General features: G+C 35.4%; 1 protein-coding gene across 1 annotated transcript in view; it reads right to left on the bottom strand.

Annotated features, from left to right (window-relative positions):
• Positions 1-2239: 2239 nt before the first annotated feature.
• Positions 2240-23062, bottom strand: part of tbc1d9 (TBC1 domain family, member 9 (with GRAM domain)) — a 33273-nt gene continuing 12450 nt past the window's right edge. The window contains exons 5-21 of the mRNA XM_055204366.2: positions 18753-19014; positions 18464-18671; positions 18019-18225; positions 17622-17795; positions 16426-16576; positions 14910-15124; positions 14627-14744; positions 14226-14511; positions 11303-11432; positions 11111-11209; positions 10940-11008; positions 10584-10824; positions 9754-9819; positions 9233-9319; positions 7853-7921; positions 4880-4980; positions 2240-4396 (exon numbers count right to left, since the gene is read on the bottom strand). Coding sequence (XP_055060341.2) covers positions 3677-4396; positions 4880-4980; positions 7853-7921; positions 9233-9319; positions 9754-9819; positions 10584-10824; positions 10940-11008; positions 11111-11209; positions 11303-11432; positions 14226-14511; positions 14627-14744; positions 14910-15124; positions 16426-16576; positions 17622-17795; positions 18019-18225; positions 18464-18671; positions 18753-19014 — 3203 coding nt within the window. The 3' untranslated portion in view covers positions 2240-3676. The remainder of the gene's footprint in view (positions 4397-4879; positions 4981-7852; positions 7922-9232; positions 9320-9753; positions 9820-10583; positions 10825-10939; positions 11009-11110; positions 11210-11302; positions 11433-14225; positions 14512-14626; positions 14745-14909; positions 15125-16425; positions 16577-17621; positions 17796-18018; positions 18226-18463; positions 18672-18752; positions 19015-23062) is intronic.

Here is a 23062-nt window from a genome sequence, read left to right on the forward strand (position 1 = left end):
CAAGACACGTGATGCACACAAGATCGCTCGCCGCGCCGAACACATCTTTTGAAATTACGAACCACACACATGACGGGCTACATACATGTTGCGACGAACTTCGCATCGTGCGCCCTAGAAAAAAGAAGTCACCGGCCGCCACTGATGCATACTATAGTTTATGACCTGTCAGTTTCAATAGATTACCTCTGGTTAGTACAAGATTAACTGTTATATAATTTAACATTTGCGGATATGTTGAGTGTGCAGTATTAAAGTAGACTTTGCTTTCATTTGTTAATTCATAAGCGGCAAATGAACACGGACGTTCTGTTTGTGTGTCTAATCTATGGCATAACACTTGGATTGAGTACAAAAGATACAAGGCTCAAGATAACAGAACAATACTTGATATATAGATAACCAGAACAGATAAGCAGCAAACTATTAAGTCATTAATGATGAGAAAGTGCTTTGGCACATACTGTACTATTCTAAGCAACTAAATTATTTAAGAAAAAATAATTTCTTGGCCAGCGGATTTTGATTGGAAGCCTCGCAATGACGTACAGTACACGCCTGAGACAGCGTGGTGTCACCATTAATGAAACTCCCAGAATGCCACGTGCTGGGCTGATCAGAGATCAAAGGGTCTGATTGGACGGCTCGCCCCACACCCCCTACGTCATTTTTGGTCAGGAGGAGGGAACATGTCGTTAATTCAGTTACTGTATGACACACTGATTCATTGAACCTGTCGACTCTGTTAGGGACAAACAGCAGTGTTGTAATGCATTTATGCCTCATCATGTAAACAATAAGAGGTTCAGTGCTTTACGGGCCTCTAGCGGTCGACTGAGTTAACAGCTCAGTTCATCATGACCAAGCAGAAATATCCTCTCGCTTCAGGGGTCTGGGTGAAAAACATCATCTGCTTCATATTAATACAGACATACATTGACTTTGAAAACACTTCACAGTAAGTTTGTAATTGTTAACATTAGTTAATGCATAGTTAAACTGAACTAACAATGAAAAATACATCAACAGCATTTATCAATCTTAGTTCATGTTAATGTCAGCATTTACTATATATTTTAAAATCAAAAGTTAACTGTTAACATTAGTTAATGCACAATAAACTAACATGAATAACTAAATTAGGATTAACTAACATAAACAGATGCTGAAAATCTATATTGCTCACTGTTAGTTAATTTTAGTTAATGCATTGCCATTTACTAATAGTAACAAATATAAATTGTTAAACTGATGTTAAACTCTTGACTTACTTTAGATTGTATATATCTAAAGTAATAAAGTAAGATTGTATATATAAGAAACACTTTTCAGAGACAGGAGACCCATTACTTTTTAACACATTAATGCACAAATCCCATGTTGTTTTGAGTGAAAATTAGTATGGTATATATTATTATAAAATAGTGCTGGGCATAGATTAATCGCGATTAATCGCATACAAAATAAAAGCCATTCGTAACATAACATACAAGTGTGTTCTGTGTGTAATTATTATGTATATATATATATATATAAGTACACATTTACATGTGTATATATATATTTATTTATATTTTATAAAAAAAAATCAAAATATATATACATAAAACATTTCTGAAATGTATACATGTATGTGTGTGTTTAAGTATTCATAATAATTACACACAGCACACACACATATATTATGCAAAAAGAAACTTATTTTGTATACGATTATTGCGATTAATCTTTGCCCAGCACTATTATAAAGTTAACATAAAAGAAACGTTACACAAGGCTGTACCACATCTTGATTATTTGGGGTACTAAAACATTCAGGGCTATATTTATGTAACCTATACTAAAAAAAAATCAGATGTCCCCCTTAATGTCTATGGTTATGGCCCTGACGTAACATAAAAAAGTCTGTGTATGCATTTATTTACTTTAACAGAAGAAAGGAAACAAATATTTCTCTTTATAATTAGGTCTGTCAAATGATTAATCGCGATTAATCGCATACAAAATAAAAGTTTGTTTTTGCGTAATATATATCTGTGCACTGTGTGTAAATGTTTTTTATATATAAATACACACAGATGCATGTATGCATTTAATAAAAAATAGTATATATATATATATATAACTTTGATATATTTTATATTATATATCAAGAAAAATAAATTTACATAAATACATTTTTTCTCTAATTCATACATGTATGTGTGTATTTAAAAATTACACACAACACACACAAATATATTATGCAAACACAAACTTTTATTTTGAATGCAATGAATCTTTTTACAGCCCTATTTATAATATATTAATATACCTATCTTTAATACAAGTTTATCAATAATTACTAATACATATTCAGGTAACTAAAAACGTCTATTAACATTTTTTTCCTACATTTTAAAAATCTTATTTTTACCCCATTCATGAAACGTATAAAAAAACACTTGTACTGTATAAAACAAAAAAGAGAGTTTTTGCAAACACTACCAGGAGAATTCCTTTATACTTTTAATTACCTGAAGTGACTTAAATCATTAACAGGTCGGTTTTAACCATTCACATTTTAACATTAATGTAAAAACAGCAGCATAAAGTAAAAAAGCGATTTAAAATTGAAAATAACAACAACATAGAAGCTGACAAGAAGGTGGACCGACATGCCACATGCCTCTTACGGTGAATACACACTAAATTAAAAACTGTACAGTCACTGTCTGGAGTATATATACTTGATACTACTATATAAATAGTGAATGCCCAAAAGATATTTAGCAGCTGGATGGCATTGTCTCTCAGCTGATTAATATCTCATACTTAAGTGTTGTTAGGATACGTAAAATGGGGTATTTAAAGAGATTGATCCTTTCTGTCTCCACAAGGGGGCGATCAAGGACCCTCGACTCTCCCTGTAAAGCTTACATTACTCGAAGACTACTTAGATGGTTGTAGGACTCTGGTATGTTTTACTTATTCAGGACTAGTCAGCTATTCTAAACACGATTACTATGATAAACAGCTTAACTGTATTAGATACAATCAGTAACCATGTCTATATATAAAGTACACCAAGCGCATTGTAGTATGCAACAGGACGACGAATCCTCTAAGACTTTTGGACAGGTCCATTGTTCTGTTTTGTCCTTTGATCTGTTTTATTACGAGCTTATATAAACACAAAAACTTTAATGTTTTATGTGGAAATCCATCGGAGTAAACAGGTGGGATTCGATCCGGCCAGTGTAGTTAAAGGGACAGTTCATCCAAAAATGAAAATATTGTTATCGTTTACTCACCCTTGTGTCATCTAAAACCTGTACGATTTTCCTGCATTGACCACAAAATGACAAAATCCTGGCTGTGATTTTCTATACAATGAAAGTGGATGGAGCCCAAAGCTGTCGAGGCTGAAAAATGACATTAAAGCACCATAAAAGTAGCCCATGTGACTTGTGATCTATTTAAAGCACACACAATAGGGTTTTGTGAGATAAGACTGAAATTACTTTCTAAAAATCTTTCCCTCCATCACAGTACAATGGTCACCATTCACTTTCATTGTACGGTGAGCAAATAATGACAGGACCATTTCTGGCTAAACCATTCCTTGAAAGTAGACGATTCCTTGATGAGTCAAGATAAAGTTTAGAGCGGAAATGAGAAGTTTGTTTTAAATAAGTCAGCCAGATAGCGAGATCTCATAGTCACTGATGGACACATTCGGGTGTCCCACCTTCCGTACATTTTTTGCGTTAGTTATCCGTGCGTCGATCTCCACCGGTTTCTCAAAGTACTGCACCAGGGCTTGTTCGGTCAAAACAGAAGCCAGGAATTGTTCGAAAGTAATGGTCCAGTCTTTATCGATACTGGTGCTATGAGGCAGACCCCCTCTCCCATGATGTCCCGCACCCGCTTGGGGTCCGCCGTTACGTATGAGCACCGTGTCCCCGGCGATGTCATCGCAAGGAAGCTTGTCGTCCATCTCGTTTGACCCGGCGCTCAGAAAGGAGTACGAGGAGACAGACGTCTCGTCGTCAGAGATGGGCATGGCGGAGGACGTGGCTGTGTCTTTTGGTGAGGAATCTTTTAGCTTAACGTCCTCCAAGGGACCTGTGATGCAGGAGTTGATTTCGGCGTCGCCCGAGCCCCCCGGTGGACAGACGCAAGGCTTGCGGCGATCTCTCTGCCGCTTGCTTCCGCAAACTGGGACCTGGTCGTCATCTTCGTCGTCGCCGTCTTCCTCGTCGTCCATGCTAGCCGGGGCGCAGAAGAGTTTTCCCACCTCACCCATCTCCAGCAGTAAGCTGGTTACCGTTGCGGTGGCGTGGTACAGCTCCTGTTCGTTCGGATCTTCACTGAACATGTTGTATAAAGTCTTACACAGCTCGATAAACTGACTCTGAGTAGAAAGAAAGAGTTTGCAATGTTTACAATGTTCTTTATCTTTACAGAGAATAATAAAATAATGAATCATAATTAGAGATGCACCATTATATCGGCCAATAATCGGTATTGGTCGATAAAAGCAATTTTTCAAACTATCATCTAATATTTAAAAAACAGCCGATAGTCATGGCATTAAAAGAAAGCAGTAAAATGCAACGATTTTGATAAAAAAGGTAAAGAAACATCAGTAGTGTATTGTTCAATAAAGTTAATGCAAGTTAAAATAACAACCAAACTATCGGTATTGGCAGATTTAAAACTGAATAATCAGCTATGGGTTTTGGAGATTTAATTATTTTTTAATATCGGTGCATCTCTAATCTTAACCAACAAACAATTCATATATATTTTGTCGTGTTCAAAACTACTTTTCTCACATCTGAGCATCCTATAAAAGTTACAGTCATAAAGTAATGCAAATTTTAGTTTAGAGTACCTGGTTGAGTTTAGGAAGATCCTTCATGTTCTCGAGTTTGGATTTGGTCTCCTGGTTCCACAGGCGCAGGTAAATACGGTAATCTGGAGTGTGTTTCTTAACTACATCAAAGAAAGACAATTAGTTAAACACTGAACATTTAAATCAATGCATTCAATTCAACAAAGCAGTTAAATAAAAATTTTGTTTTTTATATAGTTTAATCATGCTTTTTATTCTTTAGGACAAATGATCACAAATGCATTGCTAGATTATTATTACATATCAATTATGAAAAAATATGTGTTAAAAACAGAGGAAAATAGGATGTGGTTTATCACACATACCACCTTCTGTCTGACGTTGGTGAAATTTTTGCTATCCATTCTGTGTTAAACACGTGACATTCAGAGCTTATATTTTATTTTGTCGCAGTCCTAATGGCGTTTTCCATTGCATAGTACCCCACGGTCTGGTTTTTGGGTCAAGTCGGGTGAGGTCATGTCACTTTGGCTTGGTTAGCTTTTCCATCGAGTTTAGTAACACTTCGCAGTGGGAGGGATTATAGGCGTGTTGTTATATGTGCACTGCCAACAGCTGTGACATCATACAAGTGAGAGCGTCGTTGTACATTCCCATACATTCATTTATTTCTCAGTCCGCCATAAAATTAAAATTGACCACCACGAATAAATGTTTGCACATCGCCTTTATCACTACCTCTGTCTCACATGACAGTTTATGTATGAACACCCGTGGAGTCAGTCGACGGTGCTCCGCTAAGCCTCATTGAAGTTGAATTTAAGCATATATGCGGACGTGCACGTCGCGAATGTGCCGCCACAAACTGCAAGTCTGGAAAAAACTGGTATGGTGTCCCTGATTCTCAAACCGTGGATGTTTTTCATTGCAAAAAGGGAGTTTGGAAACGTATAGCAGAGCACAGATGACAACATGTTTACTCAAGACAGCGCAAGCTAGCACGAAGGTAAAGCTAATCTTTTACATTATAGCGATGACGCTGGTAGTGACAATTCTCTCAGACCAATCAGTGATCTGCAGTGTTTTCGCATCAAGTTTTGGTATCAGCTCGAGTCGCTTGAAACCCCAACCGAGGTGGTACAAAAAAGTATTGGGTACTACGTACTGCACCCAAAGGAAAATCTTCCAAAAGTAAGCTGACCTGACTCAAACTAAACCAAACCAAACTGTGGGTTCTATGCAATGGAAAAGCGCTGTAATTTGTCACTTATTTAAGACAGTAAAGCAGCATTCAGTGAATACAAAATGTATACGCTCTTTGGCGCATCCTGCAGCTGGTGGCGCCCTAGGTCAGTGGTTCCCAACCTTTTTAGCCCTAAGTACCCCCACAGCCCTATCAGTAATGCTCAAGTACCCCTTTATCGAAACTAAACCAAAGTTGTGTTTTAAAGACAAATAATTAGTAATATTAATTAATTAATTAATTTTAAACATTAAAGTAAAAAGCACTGACTGATGAAGCATGTTTATTTCAACAAACCACTATCATTGCGATCAGTATTTGCATTTTATCAGCTTGCATTTAAAAGACACACCCAAAAACAGTGTTTTTGCCTACAAAATGGCAATTTTGACATGCTATAATTAATTATCTGAAGGGTGTTTTGAGATAAAACTTCACATACAGACTTTGGGAACGCCAAAGACTTAATTTACATCTTTAAAAAATTTCATCATATGACCCCTTTAAGGGCCAGATTTACTAACGGCTTGCGCAAACCATCATTTTGGCGTTAAATAACGACTGAACTTACTAAAGACACGCAGTAGATATTTAGCTCTGAAAAGGTGTTATTTTTGCGACCTTATTATGCATTTGTGGAAGTTTTCCTTTTAGAAGCAACATTAATGCGAGGAGAGTATTACATTTTGCCAGAGAAACATACTTTAAAAATATATATAGTTTGCCAAGCCATGCTATGTTTAATTTGCTGGAGAAAAGAGGAGGAGAAGTCACGAGGAGAAGTCAAATCAGGTATTTCAAAACTTATTTTACCCTTCATCTTTCGTCCTCCGGTTCTTAGTGTACTTTTACTTAGCTGGAATTTCACACTCCGCATTTTCATTGCGATGTCCTGCCGAAGTCTCTTATTTGCGTCCCTAATTTGCGCTGCTCTTATATTGCAATGGTCATTATAGAAATGTGCTTATGTCATTATTTTGCCTGTGTATTATATTTGCGCCTTTGTAGTAAATCACACGCAAATTTTCCACTCCGGCGCTTATTTGGAATTGAGCTCTCGTCCTTTTTAGTAAATGCCCTAAATTTACTAAAATCTCAATTTAAGTTACTGATAATTAAAGTGTGCAAATAATTGAAATTATTCTGTTCTAATAAACAAAATGTGTTAAGACATTCTCAATAAATACAAAAGACATCATACGGGACAAAATATGCTAGCCAAAAATAATACAAACTTTTTTTGCATAATTTGAAAATGCAATGGCAGCGGGAATGAATATTATAACATTATTTATAGTTAATAAACTTTGTGTCTTTAGAAACTATTCAGGTTCATTGAAAATAGTCAGATCGTTCTTGAGTTGGACATCGCTATTGCGTTTTGGATCATGCAGCGCATTTACTCTTCTTGACTGCAAATTATATTAATGATAAGATTAAAATTACAAAGTTGTCCTTTTTACAATGCTTTCATAACAAAAATCAATCTTAGGTAAATGACTGGACAAACTAAAGACATTTTTATTAAAAGTAAATGAGATCAAAGCAAAATGTAAATCTTTTCGCGTACCCCCTGGAAACTCTTCACGTACCCCCTGGGGTACGCGTACCCCCGGTTGGGAATCACTGCCCTAGGTGACCGCCTAATCTGCCTATGCCTAGAAGCAGCCCTCCAAATAATGATAAAAAATATATCCTGTAATGCACTGTAAGTCGCTTTAGACAAAAGCGTCTGCCAAAGGCAAAATGCAAATGTAACTCATTTTAACCTTGTACAGTCTTAAAAGAGACCCTGACGAAACCATCGTCCTTCTCAGTTCTGTTCTTGGGGTCGAGCCCTGCGAAGGGGAAATAAAAGATGTAGATCAGTAATTAGTAATCACAAGACTCAAGCACAACTCCAGACACACAGGATAAACAAACATCATGCAGATGAAATAGGCCTTTAAAATTGACAAAAGTTCAAATTTCATGCACATTTGGTCTTTCTAGAAATGAACAGTGGGATGCTGTGTCGGACGCCCTACAAGCTGCTCATCATTAAAGGAATAGTCTACTAATTTTAAATATTAAAATATGTTACTACCTTAACTAAGAATTGTTGATACATCCCTCTATCATCTGTGTGTGTGCACGTAAGCGCTAGAGCCCGCTGCGACGCTTTGATAGCATTTAGCTTAGCCCCATTCATTCAATGGTACCATTTAGAGACAAAGTCAGAAGTGACCAAACCTATTAACATTTTTCCTATTTAAGACGAGTAGTTATACGAGCAAGTTTGGTGGTACAAAACAAAACACAGCGCCCTTCCAAGCGGATCCAAAAGAGGAACTATACCCCATGGCGTAACAGCACCTTTGGGAGTACCCCGACCCGGCGCAGTAACACCCTCCCTCTCCCATTATGAGAGTGAGAAGGGGAGCGGACTTTTCAGGCGAGTTGAAGTACTCCCAAAAGCGCCACCACGCCACAAAATATAGTTCCTCTTTCAAATCCGCTTAGAAAAGCGCTATGTTTTATTTTGTACCACCAAACTTGCTCGTATAACTACTCGTCTTAAATAGGAAAAACGTTGATGTGTTTGGTCACTTCTAACTTTATCTCTAAATGGTACCATTGAATGAATGGGGCTAAGCTAAATGCTATCGAAGCGTCGCAGCGCGCTCCGGCGCTTGCGTGCGCGCGCGCGGATGATGGAGGGATGATTCAACGGTTCTTGGTTGGGGTGATAACATATTTTGATGTCAAAGGTGAGTAGACTATTCCTTTAAAAGTATACAAATGCAGACCTTCCGCGAGGAAAACACGTTTAGATAAGACATTCAAACGTCACAAACACACTATTTAGCTTAATCGTATCGTATACTGTATGTTATTAAAAGACATATATTTTACATTTTTGTGTTATATTAATCTGTACTAATCAGCATCTGGGTTATTGTGTGTAATTAGTTTTGAGCAGTTGTTATCTGGAAACAACAAACCTGCAAATGTTGCGACTGGCCAATCAGAATCAAGCATTTCGTGTAATAAGCTAAAATAAACTATGATAAGAAACACCTGTTCACCATTTTAATGCACAGCACCTGTAGATACAGAGCAATGAAATGAAGCAGAATAACAGTGGATTATGAATTATGGATCAGTACCGGCGGATGTCTCTGGAGTGATGTCTTCAAAGAAATACTGCATTGCTTCACAGGCCGAATCAGGTTCCTCTTGTTCATGATTCATATCTGAGGAGGAAACCATAAATATCTATATAAATATCTCTTAAAACAAAATTCAGTTTTAAATCTCACTAAATGAATCTTGTGTCACATTTCACCCCAACATCAACACATAAAAACAATTTCATAGCAATTTCCATTTGATTTACATTATAATATTAGAATCTGAAAAGAAAATAATTTTATGACAATGTCAAATTATTTTTAAGTAAAATGTGGCATTCATTCATAATGCACTGCAGTTCATAATAACAATGTGAGACATTAAAAAACATCCATATTTATTTTTGCTTCTGCTTTTTATCCATACTGTCTCTTAAAAAAGGGAAGCAAGTACTGTTAAAGGTTCCCGTTTCTTTTAATAAACCGAGTTGAACTGCAATATTTACAAGAATGAACTTCATGTCCGAGTGTTACAGGCTTCATTTATTGTCACTAACCTGGAAGTACATGCAACTTGTACAAAAACTTGAGTTTCTCCGTCAGGTCACTGTGACACAGGATGCCTACGACACACAGCATTGCTTTGTTAATTCGATCATTTTAAATGCACAACAAATCTAATACTATATTTATTTTTGGTCATTTTAACTCCTTATCATTAAAACATTTATTTCATGAAGTTTACTTATTATGCTTTCCATAGTGCATCATGTCCATTTTCAACCCTCTCATTTCCCTTAAAATTAAACAATTTATTTTTGTTAAGAAACGTCCCCTTTGTATTTTAAAACCCAATTACTTAAGCATGCATGATGAAAAGTCAGATTTTCCACTGCTATAAGTGCTATAATTGCTTCTATCAAAAACACGAAAAAGGAAACCCAGTAACTTAATTTTGGTCAACTAGTTTCTACAAACATGTGAAAAAATAGTTAATTCAGATTTCGTCTGTTTTGTGACGTAGGTAGCAAGTATTACAATAAAACCCCCTTAATCTGCACTATCCAACCACAGCACTGCCATTAAGTGCAGAGAGAAAAAATACTAACAGCACAGTTGAGTTTCAATTTTAACAAACCACCATTATGGTGATCAGTGTTTGCTTTTCATCAGCTTATTTGAATTTTAAAGGACATACCCAAAACAACACATTTTTGCTCGCACCTCCAAAGTGGCATGTTATAACATGTTATTTAACATGTTAATAAATTATCTGTGGGGTTTTGAGCTAAAGCTTCACATACGCACTTTGGGGACACCAAAGACTTATTTTACATCTTAAAAAAATTCTCATAATATGACCCCTTTAAACACCATCCAAACTTACTCAAGCCACAGATGAACTCGCGGAAGTTTATGAGCGCGTCTGCGTTTTGATCCAGCAGACGGAAGAATCGCAGGGCCAGGTCGTCCGCGTGAGAGCCGCACGCCCAGGGGAAAAGCAGCACGAACAGACCCTTAAACTGCTCCAGGTCAATGCGGTACTGTTCCAAATACGGCAGACTCGGGTCGTGACGGCTCATGGGGTTACTGGTGCTGCCCCAGTAACAACTTGTCAGATGCTCAGCCTAATGGAAACAAATGCATGGATCGGCCTTGAGACTTCAGTATTAAGTTAATGGATGCGTGGTGTGTTAATAATGCATGAGGATCATGACCCCACAGACTTATTTTAAGCCTTACTTTGAACAGCGTGTAGAGCTCCTCTAGTTCATCGATGCTAAAGGCCGTCTCTGTCACTATGGTCCGCACCTGGAAAAAAAGAAAAAAAAAAGAAAATCATTCAATCGCTACCTGACATCGACGTGGTGTCTTATAACATATGCAACATATTTTAATGGAGAAGATCATTACCACATTGCGTTTGGTGTTGTCTTCAATAGCCTGGATGACTTTAAGCCTCTGTTTGAATCGCATCTGCTCGATAACATCTGCCCTTATAGAGCCAAACTTCTGTAGGTGACAGAATGAAGACGGCAGTTTAATATTACACCACTTATGAATTTGTAAGTCAGGTTGAAAGCAGACATAAATGATGACAAACTCCTCATAAGAAGTGCGGACCAGTTTGAAGATGTCCACATCTGGATGCGGTTCACCGTTATCAGTCAGCAGAGAGTGCAGGTGAGGGATCGGAGGAAGTGTGCTGTCCTTATTGGTCACGCTGTCCAGATACCTACCACACAAACACCCAAACTTAAATTAACCTTAAATACCATTAAAGTGAATGTAAACCGATATATGTCATCTTCTTTATACTGTATACTCACATTTTTATATGCTTACTAGGTAGAATGCTAAATAATATACCACATAACCTACTATGCTGCACACTACATACTAACTGTACTGTATTTAAAATGCTATATACTAAAATACTCAATATTCAATATACTACATATACTGTACTCAACATGCAATATACTACATATATTCAATATGCAATATATCATATATTCGGCACAAAAGATGCAATAAACTACATACACGTTATACTACACAGACTCAGCATGCAATATACTGTATGTATATACATAAAATTCAATATACTACATATACTGTACTACATATATTCAATATGCAATATACCATATATATTGTAATAAAGATGCAATAAACTACTTACAAGCTATACAAAATGCATATATATATGCACTGGTCATGTAGTATATATACTACATATATTGTACTCAAAATGTTACATATCACATATATTCAATATGCAATATGCCATATATACTGTAATAAAGATGCAATAAACTTCATACACGTTATACTACATAGACTCAGTATGCAATATACTGTATATATAAATAAAATTCAATACACTACATATACTGTACTCAAAATTTTAAATACTACATATATTTAATATGTAATATAGCATATTGTAATAAAGATGCAATAAACTACTTACAAACTATACAAAATACACTATACTACATAAACTCAGTATGCAATATAGTGTATAAATAAATGCAATGGTCATGAAGTATATATACTACATATATTGTACTCAAAATGTTACATACTGCGTATATTCAATATGCAATATACCATATATACCGTAATAAAGATGCAATAAACTACATACACGTTATACTACATAGACACAGTATGATATATACTGTATATATAAATACAATTCAACATACTTCATATACTGTACTCAAAATGTTACATACCACATATATTCAATATGCAATATACCATAATAAAGATCCAATAAACAAGCTATACAAAATACACTACATAGTAGGGCTGACCCCGAATAGTCGAAGATTCGATGCATCGATAGGAAAAGCCTGATTCGACTACCAATCTCAAAGTCGAATCGTCGCAGATGTGTTATGAAATGAGGATCATTCAATTTTGGCCGTATATGGGTGCACACATTATCTGATTTTACATATAACAGCTTTCTCACAATATATTAATATACAGCATATTATTATAATTCTGCAAATAATATGTGAAGTAACAGTTGTCAATAAATATTTTTAAAATGCATTAATAAATCCAACATCCCCTGTGACCGGGCTACACGGAGGTTTCTTCGTTAATAAACCATTGCCTCTTTGTTTCACATTTAAAAGACAAAGCTGGCAATTATATTATGGCTATACTTTTCTATTCTTTTAATAATTTATTTTATTTTATTTATGAATCACTCTGGGTTATCTGATTTAGCTATTTGGCTTGTGTTTTGTTTCTGTGCACTTTAGGCATTTTGCATATTTGTTCTGCACTTTGTTACTTCTGACCTTATTTTATTCAAAAAATTTATCTATTATAAACATAAATTCTGATCTAATTTAAGTCTGTAAATTTTGGATAGCTTTTTGTTGTATCGATGTTGCGCTATTGCGTGCTGGCCATGCTTGCGCATGTAATTTAGCCAAACGAGCTAGGTGTTCTGCGTCTCATATTTAGGAGTTCATCAAACTAAACATTAAAAAACGGATGTTTTTCGACGGGTATAGTTTTTAAAATGTATTTATCATACATTTTGGTTATCTTGTCAAAAGTTAAACTACAAAACAGGTAAGCCGTTTTTTAAAATTTAGGTGATGAAACGGAAACTATCTGCATCTTTTTTTTGGTCATGACTGCTTTGACGCGCTATATCTCCAAATTAAATAAAAACACTGAATTGTAGCCGGGGTTTCCCAGGCAGAATCACCTTTGTTATTTTTTTTAGGTTTAGTTATCAAAATGTATTTTTGTGTGATGTTCTGTAGATCGTGGCTTTAAAATGTTATGAGGAATAAATAAACAAATGTTGCCTTACATTTTACCTTAAAAAAATAAATATATAAATCCATCGTCAGTTTTGTCTTTGTTCATCACTTGAAAGACAGTTTTGGTCACTTTAACAGAAAGTTGTTTATGTGTGCTGCTTGTGAAAGAAAATAAAAGTTACCAATTTGTACCTGGCCCCCTCCCAACCCATGCACACAAACATAGATGATTCGACTATCGGTCGACTATGGAAAGATTCGACAATTCTGATTCGAATATGTAAATCCTTAGTCGAGGACACCACTACTACATAGACTCAGTATGCAATATGCTGTATATATAATGCAATGGTCATGTAGTATACTACATATACTGTACTCAAAATGTTACATACCACATATATTCAATATGCAACATAGCATATATACTGTAATAAAGATGTGATAAACTATTTACAAACTATACAAAATACACTGTACTACATAGACTCAGTATGCAATATACTGTATCTACTGTACTCAAAATATAAACTACATATAGTGTGTTGAAAATGCAATAAACTAAAATACTCTATATGCAATAAACTACATATAACTCAATCTGCAATGCAATATACTACATATATTGCACTCAAAACGCAATACACCACATATATGCAGTAGACTTAATATGCAATATACTACACACTGCAGGACACAACATAAACCTACTTTAGAGTTCCTCATACCTGCCCAAGATGGTCATGGCTTCTCCATCATCTTTGCAGGCCAGCAGCTGATGGATGTTGGCATCCAGCACCGATAGCGCGAGCTGGAAGATGACTTTGATGCCCTCATAGAAGAAGCAGTCCACCACCACGACGGCACTTTCAAACGGCATGACGGAGAGGAAGAGCGTGAGGAACCACGAGAGCGAGATGGTGGAGATGACGGCCAGCGCCTGCATGCAGTCGTACAGCTGAGGGACGTGCACGTGAGCGAGCTCTTCAAACACACCCTGATCCACCAGAGCACCTGTTCACAAACACACACAATATCACTGTATGCACCTTATGACCTTTTTGATGCTAACTATGGACCTATACATCCGCTGTATGGTCTGCTAAACAGAGAATAACGTGGAGCTCACCTACAACTCTGGTGTTATAGTAATCTGGTAGCATTCTTTCACATAAGGCCACCAGAAGCCAGAAGGCCTCTTCCTCTTTAGCATACAGCAGAAGTACAGAAGTCACGATGTTCATGGCCTGTGGAAAATTATGAGTTTCAAGTTTTAAAGGGACAATTCATCACGAAATGCAAAAAAAACAACATTTTTCCATTTGGGTTGTTTGCGTGTGTGGAGGGTGACATAATATTGATCTTTAAATAAAGAGTCCCTTTAACCCTGCATATTTAGTGTGCACTCATACCTGGCAGTAGCCAATATTGGGGTTACGAAAAGCGTACGCTGTCAGTACTCGACGCAAGGCGGCGATACCCATCTCGTTCTGAAAGGCCGGATGCTCCGGAAGAGACCGATGCAAATCTCTCTCGATTTCCTCTGTGGCCAGATTATATTTCCCCATCGACTTCTCCACCAGATCTTCGTAATAACCAGGATGAGTAGCCATTTCATTAATCGCCCCTGCGCACACCAATATTGGCACATTAAGTCAACAGCCAATCAGATAACACTGCATACAAATTCAACAACTTTTACGTTCATGCATTTTGCAGATTATCCAAAGCAACACAGAACATTCAACACATTTTTTTCTCAGTATTTGTGTTCCCTGGAAATCGAACCCATGACTTTTGTGTGTCGAATGCAATGCTTTACCAATTGAGCCACAGGAAAATGTGCACTGATGTACACCTCGCACCTAAATACCAGCATACCAGTTTAAAGCAAAAGGCGAATTTAAACCAAGGACATCGCGTCTTTTCCGACCTTTAGTGGCCCAACCTAACTTTTTGCCAACAGGTGACACTATTTGCACTTATAATTAAAAATATAACCATTAGAAAAAAAACCAGAAAATATTACGACTTTTATATCATCACCCATCATCAGACTGCTACATTATGCACGACCACAAAAGCAGATATGTGCAGTCATGTTTATAGTTTGTGTAGTCTTATTGTGGCCTGTAAAGGTTTCAATACGCTTTACTTTACAAAACATCTAAATAACAGGAAACAGTTGTGAACGACAAACAGGTATGTGCAGTTAACCACGAGATCACCACATAAGAAAAGTAGGCTAACAGGTATGTGTGTGTAAAAGTGAATGCAGAGAAATGTAGCATATTTAAAACTGTCCAGATTTTTGTTGAATATCTTATCCCAATCTGTAGTGCTGAAGTACAAAGATTATTATAGAAAAGTAAAATGTTATGTTATGTACAGGATAACGTGCAGGTTGTTATCGCAGAAATAAGCCCAGACAGTGTGATCAGGTCTTGTGTTACACTAAAGGGGCTTATTTTGTGATAACAACCTGCTGCCTGTACATGATCCCGCTTATTACACGGCTAGTTACTTCATAAGTAATGTAAGGAACATTAAATATTGATTTGAAATATTTTATTTGCTAATTTTAATGATCGCAGACCTTCCGCATAGAAAATTTGCTTATTTTTGTTTTTAAAGGGGCAATAAGTAGGATTTACCCCCATCTAGTGGTGAAAAAGACATATTTACATTTAATTTTTGTGTAATATTAAACTTTACCTGTTAAAATAATTTGCAGTATCCCGGTTATTACATGTTATTAGTTTTGAGCGTACTTTGTTACCTAGGAATAACAAACCTGCAAATGTCGCGACTGGCTAATCAGAATCAAGCATTCCAATGAGCCATGTAATAATATAATTTATGACAATATTTAGATCACGTCCCACCAATTAAAAAACGAGCTGGTATAAGGGATGTTTTGCGACTTACCGGAAAACAGGAGCCAGAGTTCTCCTCTCATGTTCTCCGGGATACCCTGCATCACCAGGTCTTTGGTCTTCTCTGTACGGTACATGCACACTCCCTGACCGTACTCCGTAAAGTGATTCTTCCAAGCCTGCTCCTTCAGAAACTCTTTAGCCTAAAGACATTAAACACCACATCAACCATGTGAGATGTACAGGAGTCATACTGGGAAGCTAAAACTTCATTATGGTTTTATTTTGAAATAATAAATACGGTTTAGATCAGATCTTGATAACAGCATCCAATAAAAAATTTAAATACATGCGTCTCTGCAGGACATGCACGTATTTACAATTATTCTCATACGCTCATATTGAACACAGCATACATTAAGTGGTTTTAAAGCGGTTGACGGTAAGCAGATGTTAAGTTTAGTAACTTGAGTTTCACTTCCTGTTTGTGTCTTTTTAGCTACAAACAATCAGAAATCAAAACAACTATGAAAGGTATTTCAACTTCAAACTGTGAAAGAATGAGTCACCGTTGAAGATTTTAGAAGATAACACATGTAATAAATAAATAACACCTGCGATTGCCCATGATGAATAAATGCGATAAGATACTGTAAACAGTCATCCAGATCTACAGTGATTAGGAGTGTGACGAGATCTCGTGCAACAAGTTCTCTCTTCTTTTATCTTTTGTTAGTTATAATTTATAATTTGTTACATTTCTCCTCATCTTTTCTCTTTTCTTAACCTGGGCACTTTGATGGCTCTTTTCTTATCTGTTTAAAATGTGTTGCATTACAACTACCGCTCTACCTTCCTATGTGGTGTCTCCATTAGATGCTGTGACTAACCCCACCGCAGCTCGATCTTCTCCGAGTAACAGCTGAGCATCCACCCGGAAGTAACAAATCTTCTCTGGACAAACGCTACAAAGTCCCGACCAGATTAACTGATCGCATGGTGACAATGGTATGATTGACGCGAGGTTCAGTTGAGGAATTAAAATCCGATCACGCATTCCGTTATCCTCGACATCACGGACCGCGCGGTTCACGGCTGCGTAGCAACGGGTGACGCGACCCACGCCACGGAGCGCAACTTCCGTTTAAAAATCTTGTCTCGTCTCGTGAACTCAATCTCGTGTCTCTTCTTGTCTCGTGGATTAAGTGTTACACCCCTAACAGTGATGGTGCATTTTTGTGCGTTTACCAGTTTTGGGTTGAATTCCTCCGGTGATCGCCGGCGATACATGGTCATCAGCGCTTGTGTTGCCGTGGGAACTCGGTTATCATTGAGATTAAACTGCCTCTCGCTCTCTCCCTCTGATCCGAGAGCCCTGCGCTGAGGACTACATGACAGAATGCTGCTCTGCTGAGAGTACAACTACAAAAAGAACACAAATCAGTACAGAATTGGTATAGTAAAGCATAGCATAGTATTTGTTTTAGTAAAACATGATTAGTGTGACATAATATTGCATAGTTTAATATAGTAATGTGCAGTATAGAATTTAGGGTTGTTACCACAAATTATTAAAAAAATGGAAGTGCGTGTATGTCTGTATACAGTATATCACGTATTATCAAACAAACAACATTCAGCCCACCTCGTCGTCTGAGCTACTGAGGCTGCCTGCGATTTCCCGCTCAAAGTAGATTTTTGAAGTGGTCTGCTGCAGGAAGTCAGAGATCCTCTGCACCAGAAAGTCTCGATCTTTGAGGTTGGCAAAGAGGAAAGTCATTTTGTTTTTGGTGCTGATTGACAAAGGGCTCGGGAGGACATTGGAACTATCAGCTTTCTCAACAATGGTCACCTGTTAAAGAAAAAGGGAAACTCTTCAAAACAACTGTGAATGGAGCTCTTTGTTTGATGAATGGTGGGGCAAACTATACTACGTCATGACAACTATCTGAATAAATTTTAGCATGGTCATGTAAGTAGTTTTTGGCAGAACTACATCTGAGCAAAGTATCCCATAAACAGAACTAGGCAGGTGGAGCTGGGGATGGAGGTGGGTGATTTGACAGCTCAAGATCTGTGAAGTGACAAACCTCTCTAAGTGGGATAATCAGACTGCAGACGGTCTCCTCTTTACTTGTGAAGCAGATATAATTAGTAGAGACAAACATCTGTCCGAGTATGTGCATCTTGTTGAAGGGTGTCCACAGCGTACAGTCGGTGTGACCGTCTAGCTTCTCGTCTTTAGGAAGGCGGAAAAGCGCCCGGTATCGCTCGCTTTTAGCCCTGGCATCCAAATCCCTGAACACATCACATGGCAGGACATTCAATTTCTAAATCTCAAAAAAAGCTCTTTAAATCAACTGATTTATCAGCACAGACCTTTTTAGAGCCGACACTTTCTTGGGTGACTTTTTCTTCAGTTTGGGCAGAGAGCGGTCCTGTTCGAAGCCCTTGTTGTCCAGCAGCTGACGCATGGCTATGTTAGCCAACTGCTCCATGAGTTTGAAAGTCTCATTGATGTTCAGGAACACAGAGAAGACGTGCTCGCTGCTGCGCGTGCTGACTCGCACCATGTCGGGGAGCAGAAGTGTGGCGTTTTTCTCCAGCTGTGTGATGTCGGCCCAGCGGATCACCAGCTTGACTAAAGGAACCAATTGCAAACACAGATTCATATCAAGATTCATTTGTGTTTAGATACAAACACAGATTCATATCACGAGTCATATAGTTTGTGTTCATATACAAATACAGATTTATTTAGAGATTTATTTGTGTTATATATAAACACAGATTCATTAAAAAGATTCAAATGTTTTGTGTTCATTAACAAAAACAGATTCATTTTGAGATTAATTTGTGTTCATATACAAACAGAGATTCATACCGAAATTCATTTAAGTTTATATACAAACACAGATTTAAATTGAGATTCATTTGTGTTTGTTTACAAATACAGATTCATATTAAGATTCATTTTAAATTTCTGTTTATATACAACACAGATTGATATTGAGATTTGTTTGTGTTTATTTACAAACACATTCATTTTGAGATTCGTTTGAGTTTATATACAAACACAGATTTATATTAAGATTCATATGTTCTATGTTCATATACAAACACAGATTCATATCAAAATTTATTTGTATTTATATACAAACATAAATTCATATAAAGATTCAAATGTTTTGTGTTCATATACAAACACAGATTCATATGGAGATTCATTTGTGTTTATATACAATCACAGAGTCATATGGAGATTCATTTGTGTTTATATACAAATACAGATTCATATAAAGATTCATATTAAATTTGTGTTCATATACAACACAGATTCATATCAAGATTCATATAGTTTGTGTTCATATACAAACACAGATTCATATCAAGATTCATTTGCTTTGTGTTCATATACAAACACAGATTCATATCAAGATTCATATGTTTGTGTTCATATACAAACACAGATTCATATCAAGATTCATATGTTTGTGTTCATATACAAACACAGATTCATATCAAGATTCATATAGTTTGTGTTCATATACAAACACAGATTCATATCAAGATTTATATGTTTTGTGTTCATATACAAACACAGATTCATATCAAGATTCATATGGTTTGTGTTCATATACAAACACAGATTCATATCAAGATTCATATAGTTTGTGTTCATATACAAACACAGATTCATATCAAGATTCATATGTTTGTGTTCATATACAAACACAGATTCATATCAAGATTTATGTGTTTTGTGTTCATTTAAAAACACAGATTTATATCAAGATTCATATAGTTTGTGTTCATATACAAACACAGATTCATATCAAGATTCATATGGTTTGTGTTCATATACAAACACAGATTCATATCAAGATTCATATAGTTTGTGTTCATATACAAACACAGATTCATATAGTTGGTGTTCATATACAAACACAGATTCATATCAAGATTCATATGTTTTGTGTTCATATACAAACACAGATTCATATCAAGATTCATATGTTTTGTGTTCATATACAAACACAGATTCATATCAAGATTCATATGGTTTGTGTTCATATACAAACACAGATTCATATCAAGATTCATATAGTTTGTGTTCATATACAAACACAGATTCATATAGTTGGTGTTCATATACAAACATAAATTCATATAAAGATTCAAATGATTTGTGTTCATATACAAACACAGATTCATATCAAGATTCATGTGTTTTGTGTTCATATACAAACACAGATACATATCAAGATTCATGTGTTTTGTGTTCATTTACAAACACAGATTCATATCCAGATTTATATGTTTTGTGTTCATATACAAACACAGATTCATATCCAGATTCATATGGTTTGTGTTCAGATACAAATCAGATTCATATCAAGATTCATATGGTTTGTGTTCATATACAAACACAGATTCATATCAAGATTCATATAGTTTGTGTTCATATACAAACACAGATTCATATCAAGATTCATATGTTTGTGTTCATATACAAACACAGATTCATATCAAGATTTATGTGTTTTGTGTTCATTTAAAAACACAGATTTATATCAAGATTCATATAGTTTGTGTTCATATACAAACACAGATTCATATCAAGATTCATATGGTTTGTGTTCATATACAAACACAGATTTATATCAAGATTCATATAGTTTGTGTTCATATACAAACACAGATTCATATCAAGATTCATATGGTTTGTGTTCATATACAAACACAGATTCATATCAAGATTCATATAGTTTGTGTTCATATACAAACACAGATTCATATAGTTGGTGTTCATATACAAACACAGATTCATATCAAGATTCATATGTTTTGTGTTCATATACAAACACAGATTCATATCAAGATTCATATGTTTTGTGTTCATATACAAACACAGATTCATATCAAGATTCATATGGTTTGTGTTCATATACAAACACAGATTCATATCAAGATTCATATAGTTTGTGTTCATATACAAACACAGATTCATATAGTTGGTGTTCATATACAAACACAGATTCATATCAAGATTCATATGTTTTGTGTTCATATACAAACACAGATTCATATCAAGATTCATATGTTTTGTGTTCATATACAAACACAGATTCATATCAAGATTCATATGTTTTGTGTTCATATACAAACACAGATTCATATCCAGATTTATATGTTTTGTGTTCATATACAAACATAGATTCATATCCAGATTCATATGGTTTGTGTTCAGATACAAACACAGATTTATATCAAGATTCATATAGTTTGTGTTCATATACAAACACAGATTCATATCAAGATTCATATGGTTTGTGTTCATATACAAACACAGATTCATATCAAGATTCATATAGTTTGTGTTCATATACAAACACAGATTCATATAGTTGGTGTTCATATACAAACACAGATTCATATCAAGATTCATATGTTTTGTGTTCATATACAAACACAGATTCATATCAAGATTCATATGTTTTGTGTTCATATACAAACACAGATTCATATCAAGATTCATATGGTTTGTGTTCATATACAAACACAGATTCATATCAAGATTCATATAGTTTGTGTTCATATACAAACACAGATTCATATAGTTGGTGTTCATATACAAACACAGATTCATATCAAGATTCATATGTTTTGTGTTCATATACAAACACAGATTCATATCAAGATTCATATGTTTTGTGTTCATATACAAACACAGATTCATATCAAGATTCATATGTTTTGTGTTCATATACAAACACAGATTCATATCAAGATTCATATGTTTTGTGTTCATATACAAACACAGATTCATATCCAGATTTATATGTTTTGTGTTCATATACAAACACAGATTCATATCCAGATTCATATGGTTTGTGTTCAGATACAAACACAGATTTATATCAAGATTCATATAGTTTGTGTTCATATACAAACACAGATTCATATCAAGATTCATATGGTTTGTGTTCATATACAAACACAGATTCATATCAAGATTCATATAGTTTGTGTTCATATACAAACACAGATTCATATAGTTGGTGTTCATATACAAACACAGATTCATATCAAGATTCATATGTTTTGTGTTCATATACAAACACAGATTCATATCAAGATTCATATGTTTTGTGTTCATATACAAACACAGATTCATATCAAGATTCATATGGTTTGTGTTCATATACAAACACAGATTCATATCAAGATTCATATAGTTTGTGTTCATATACAAACACAGATTCATATAGTTGGTGTTCATATACAAACACAGATTCATATCAAGATTCATATGTTTTGTGTTCATATACAAACACAGATTCATATCAAGATTCATATGTTTTGTGTTCATATACAAACACAGATTCATATCAAGATTCATATGTTTTGTGTTCATATACAAACACAGATTCATATCCAGATTTATATGTTTTGTGTTCATATACAAACACAGATTCATATCCAGATTCATATGGTTTGTGTTCAGATACAAACACAGATTTATATCAAGATTCATATAGTTTGTGTTCATATACAAACACAGATTCATATCAAGATTCATATGGTTTGTGTTCATATACAAACACAGATTCATATCAAGATTCATATAGTTTGTGTTCATATACAAACACAGATTCATATAGTTTGTGTTCATATACAAAGACAGA

Source organism: Misgurnus anguillicaudatus, chromosome 3, assembly GCF_027580225.2.
Source record: "Misgurnus anguillicaudatus chromosome 3, ASM2758022v2, whole genome shotgun sequence".
Taxonomy (NCBI): domain Eukaryota; kingdom Metazoa; phylum Chordata; class Actinopteri; order Cypriniformes; family Cobitidae; genus Misgurnus; species Misgurnus anguillicaudatus.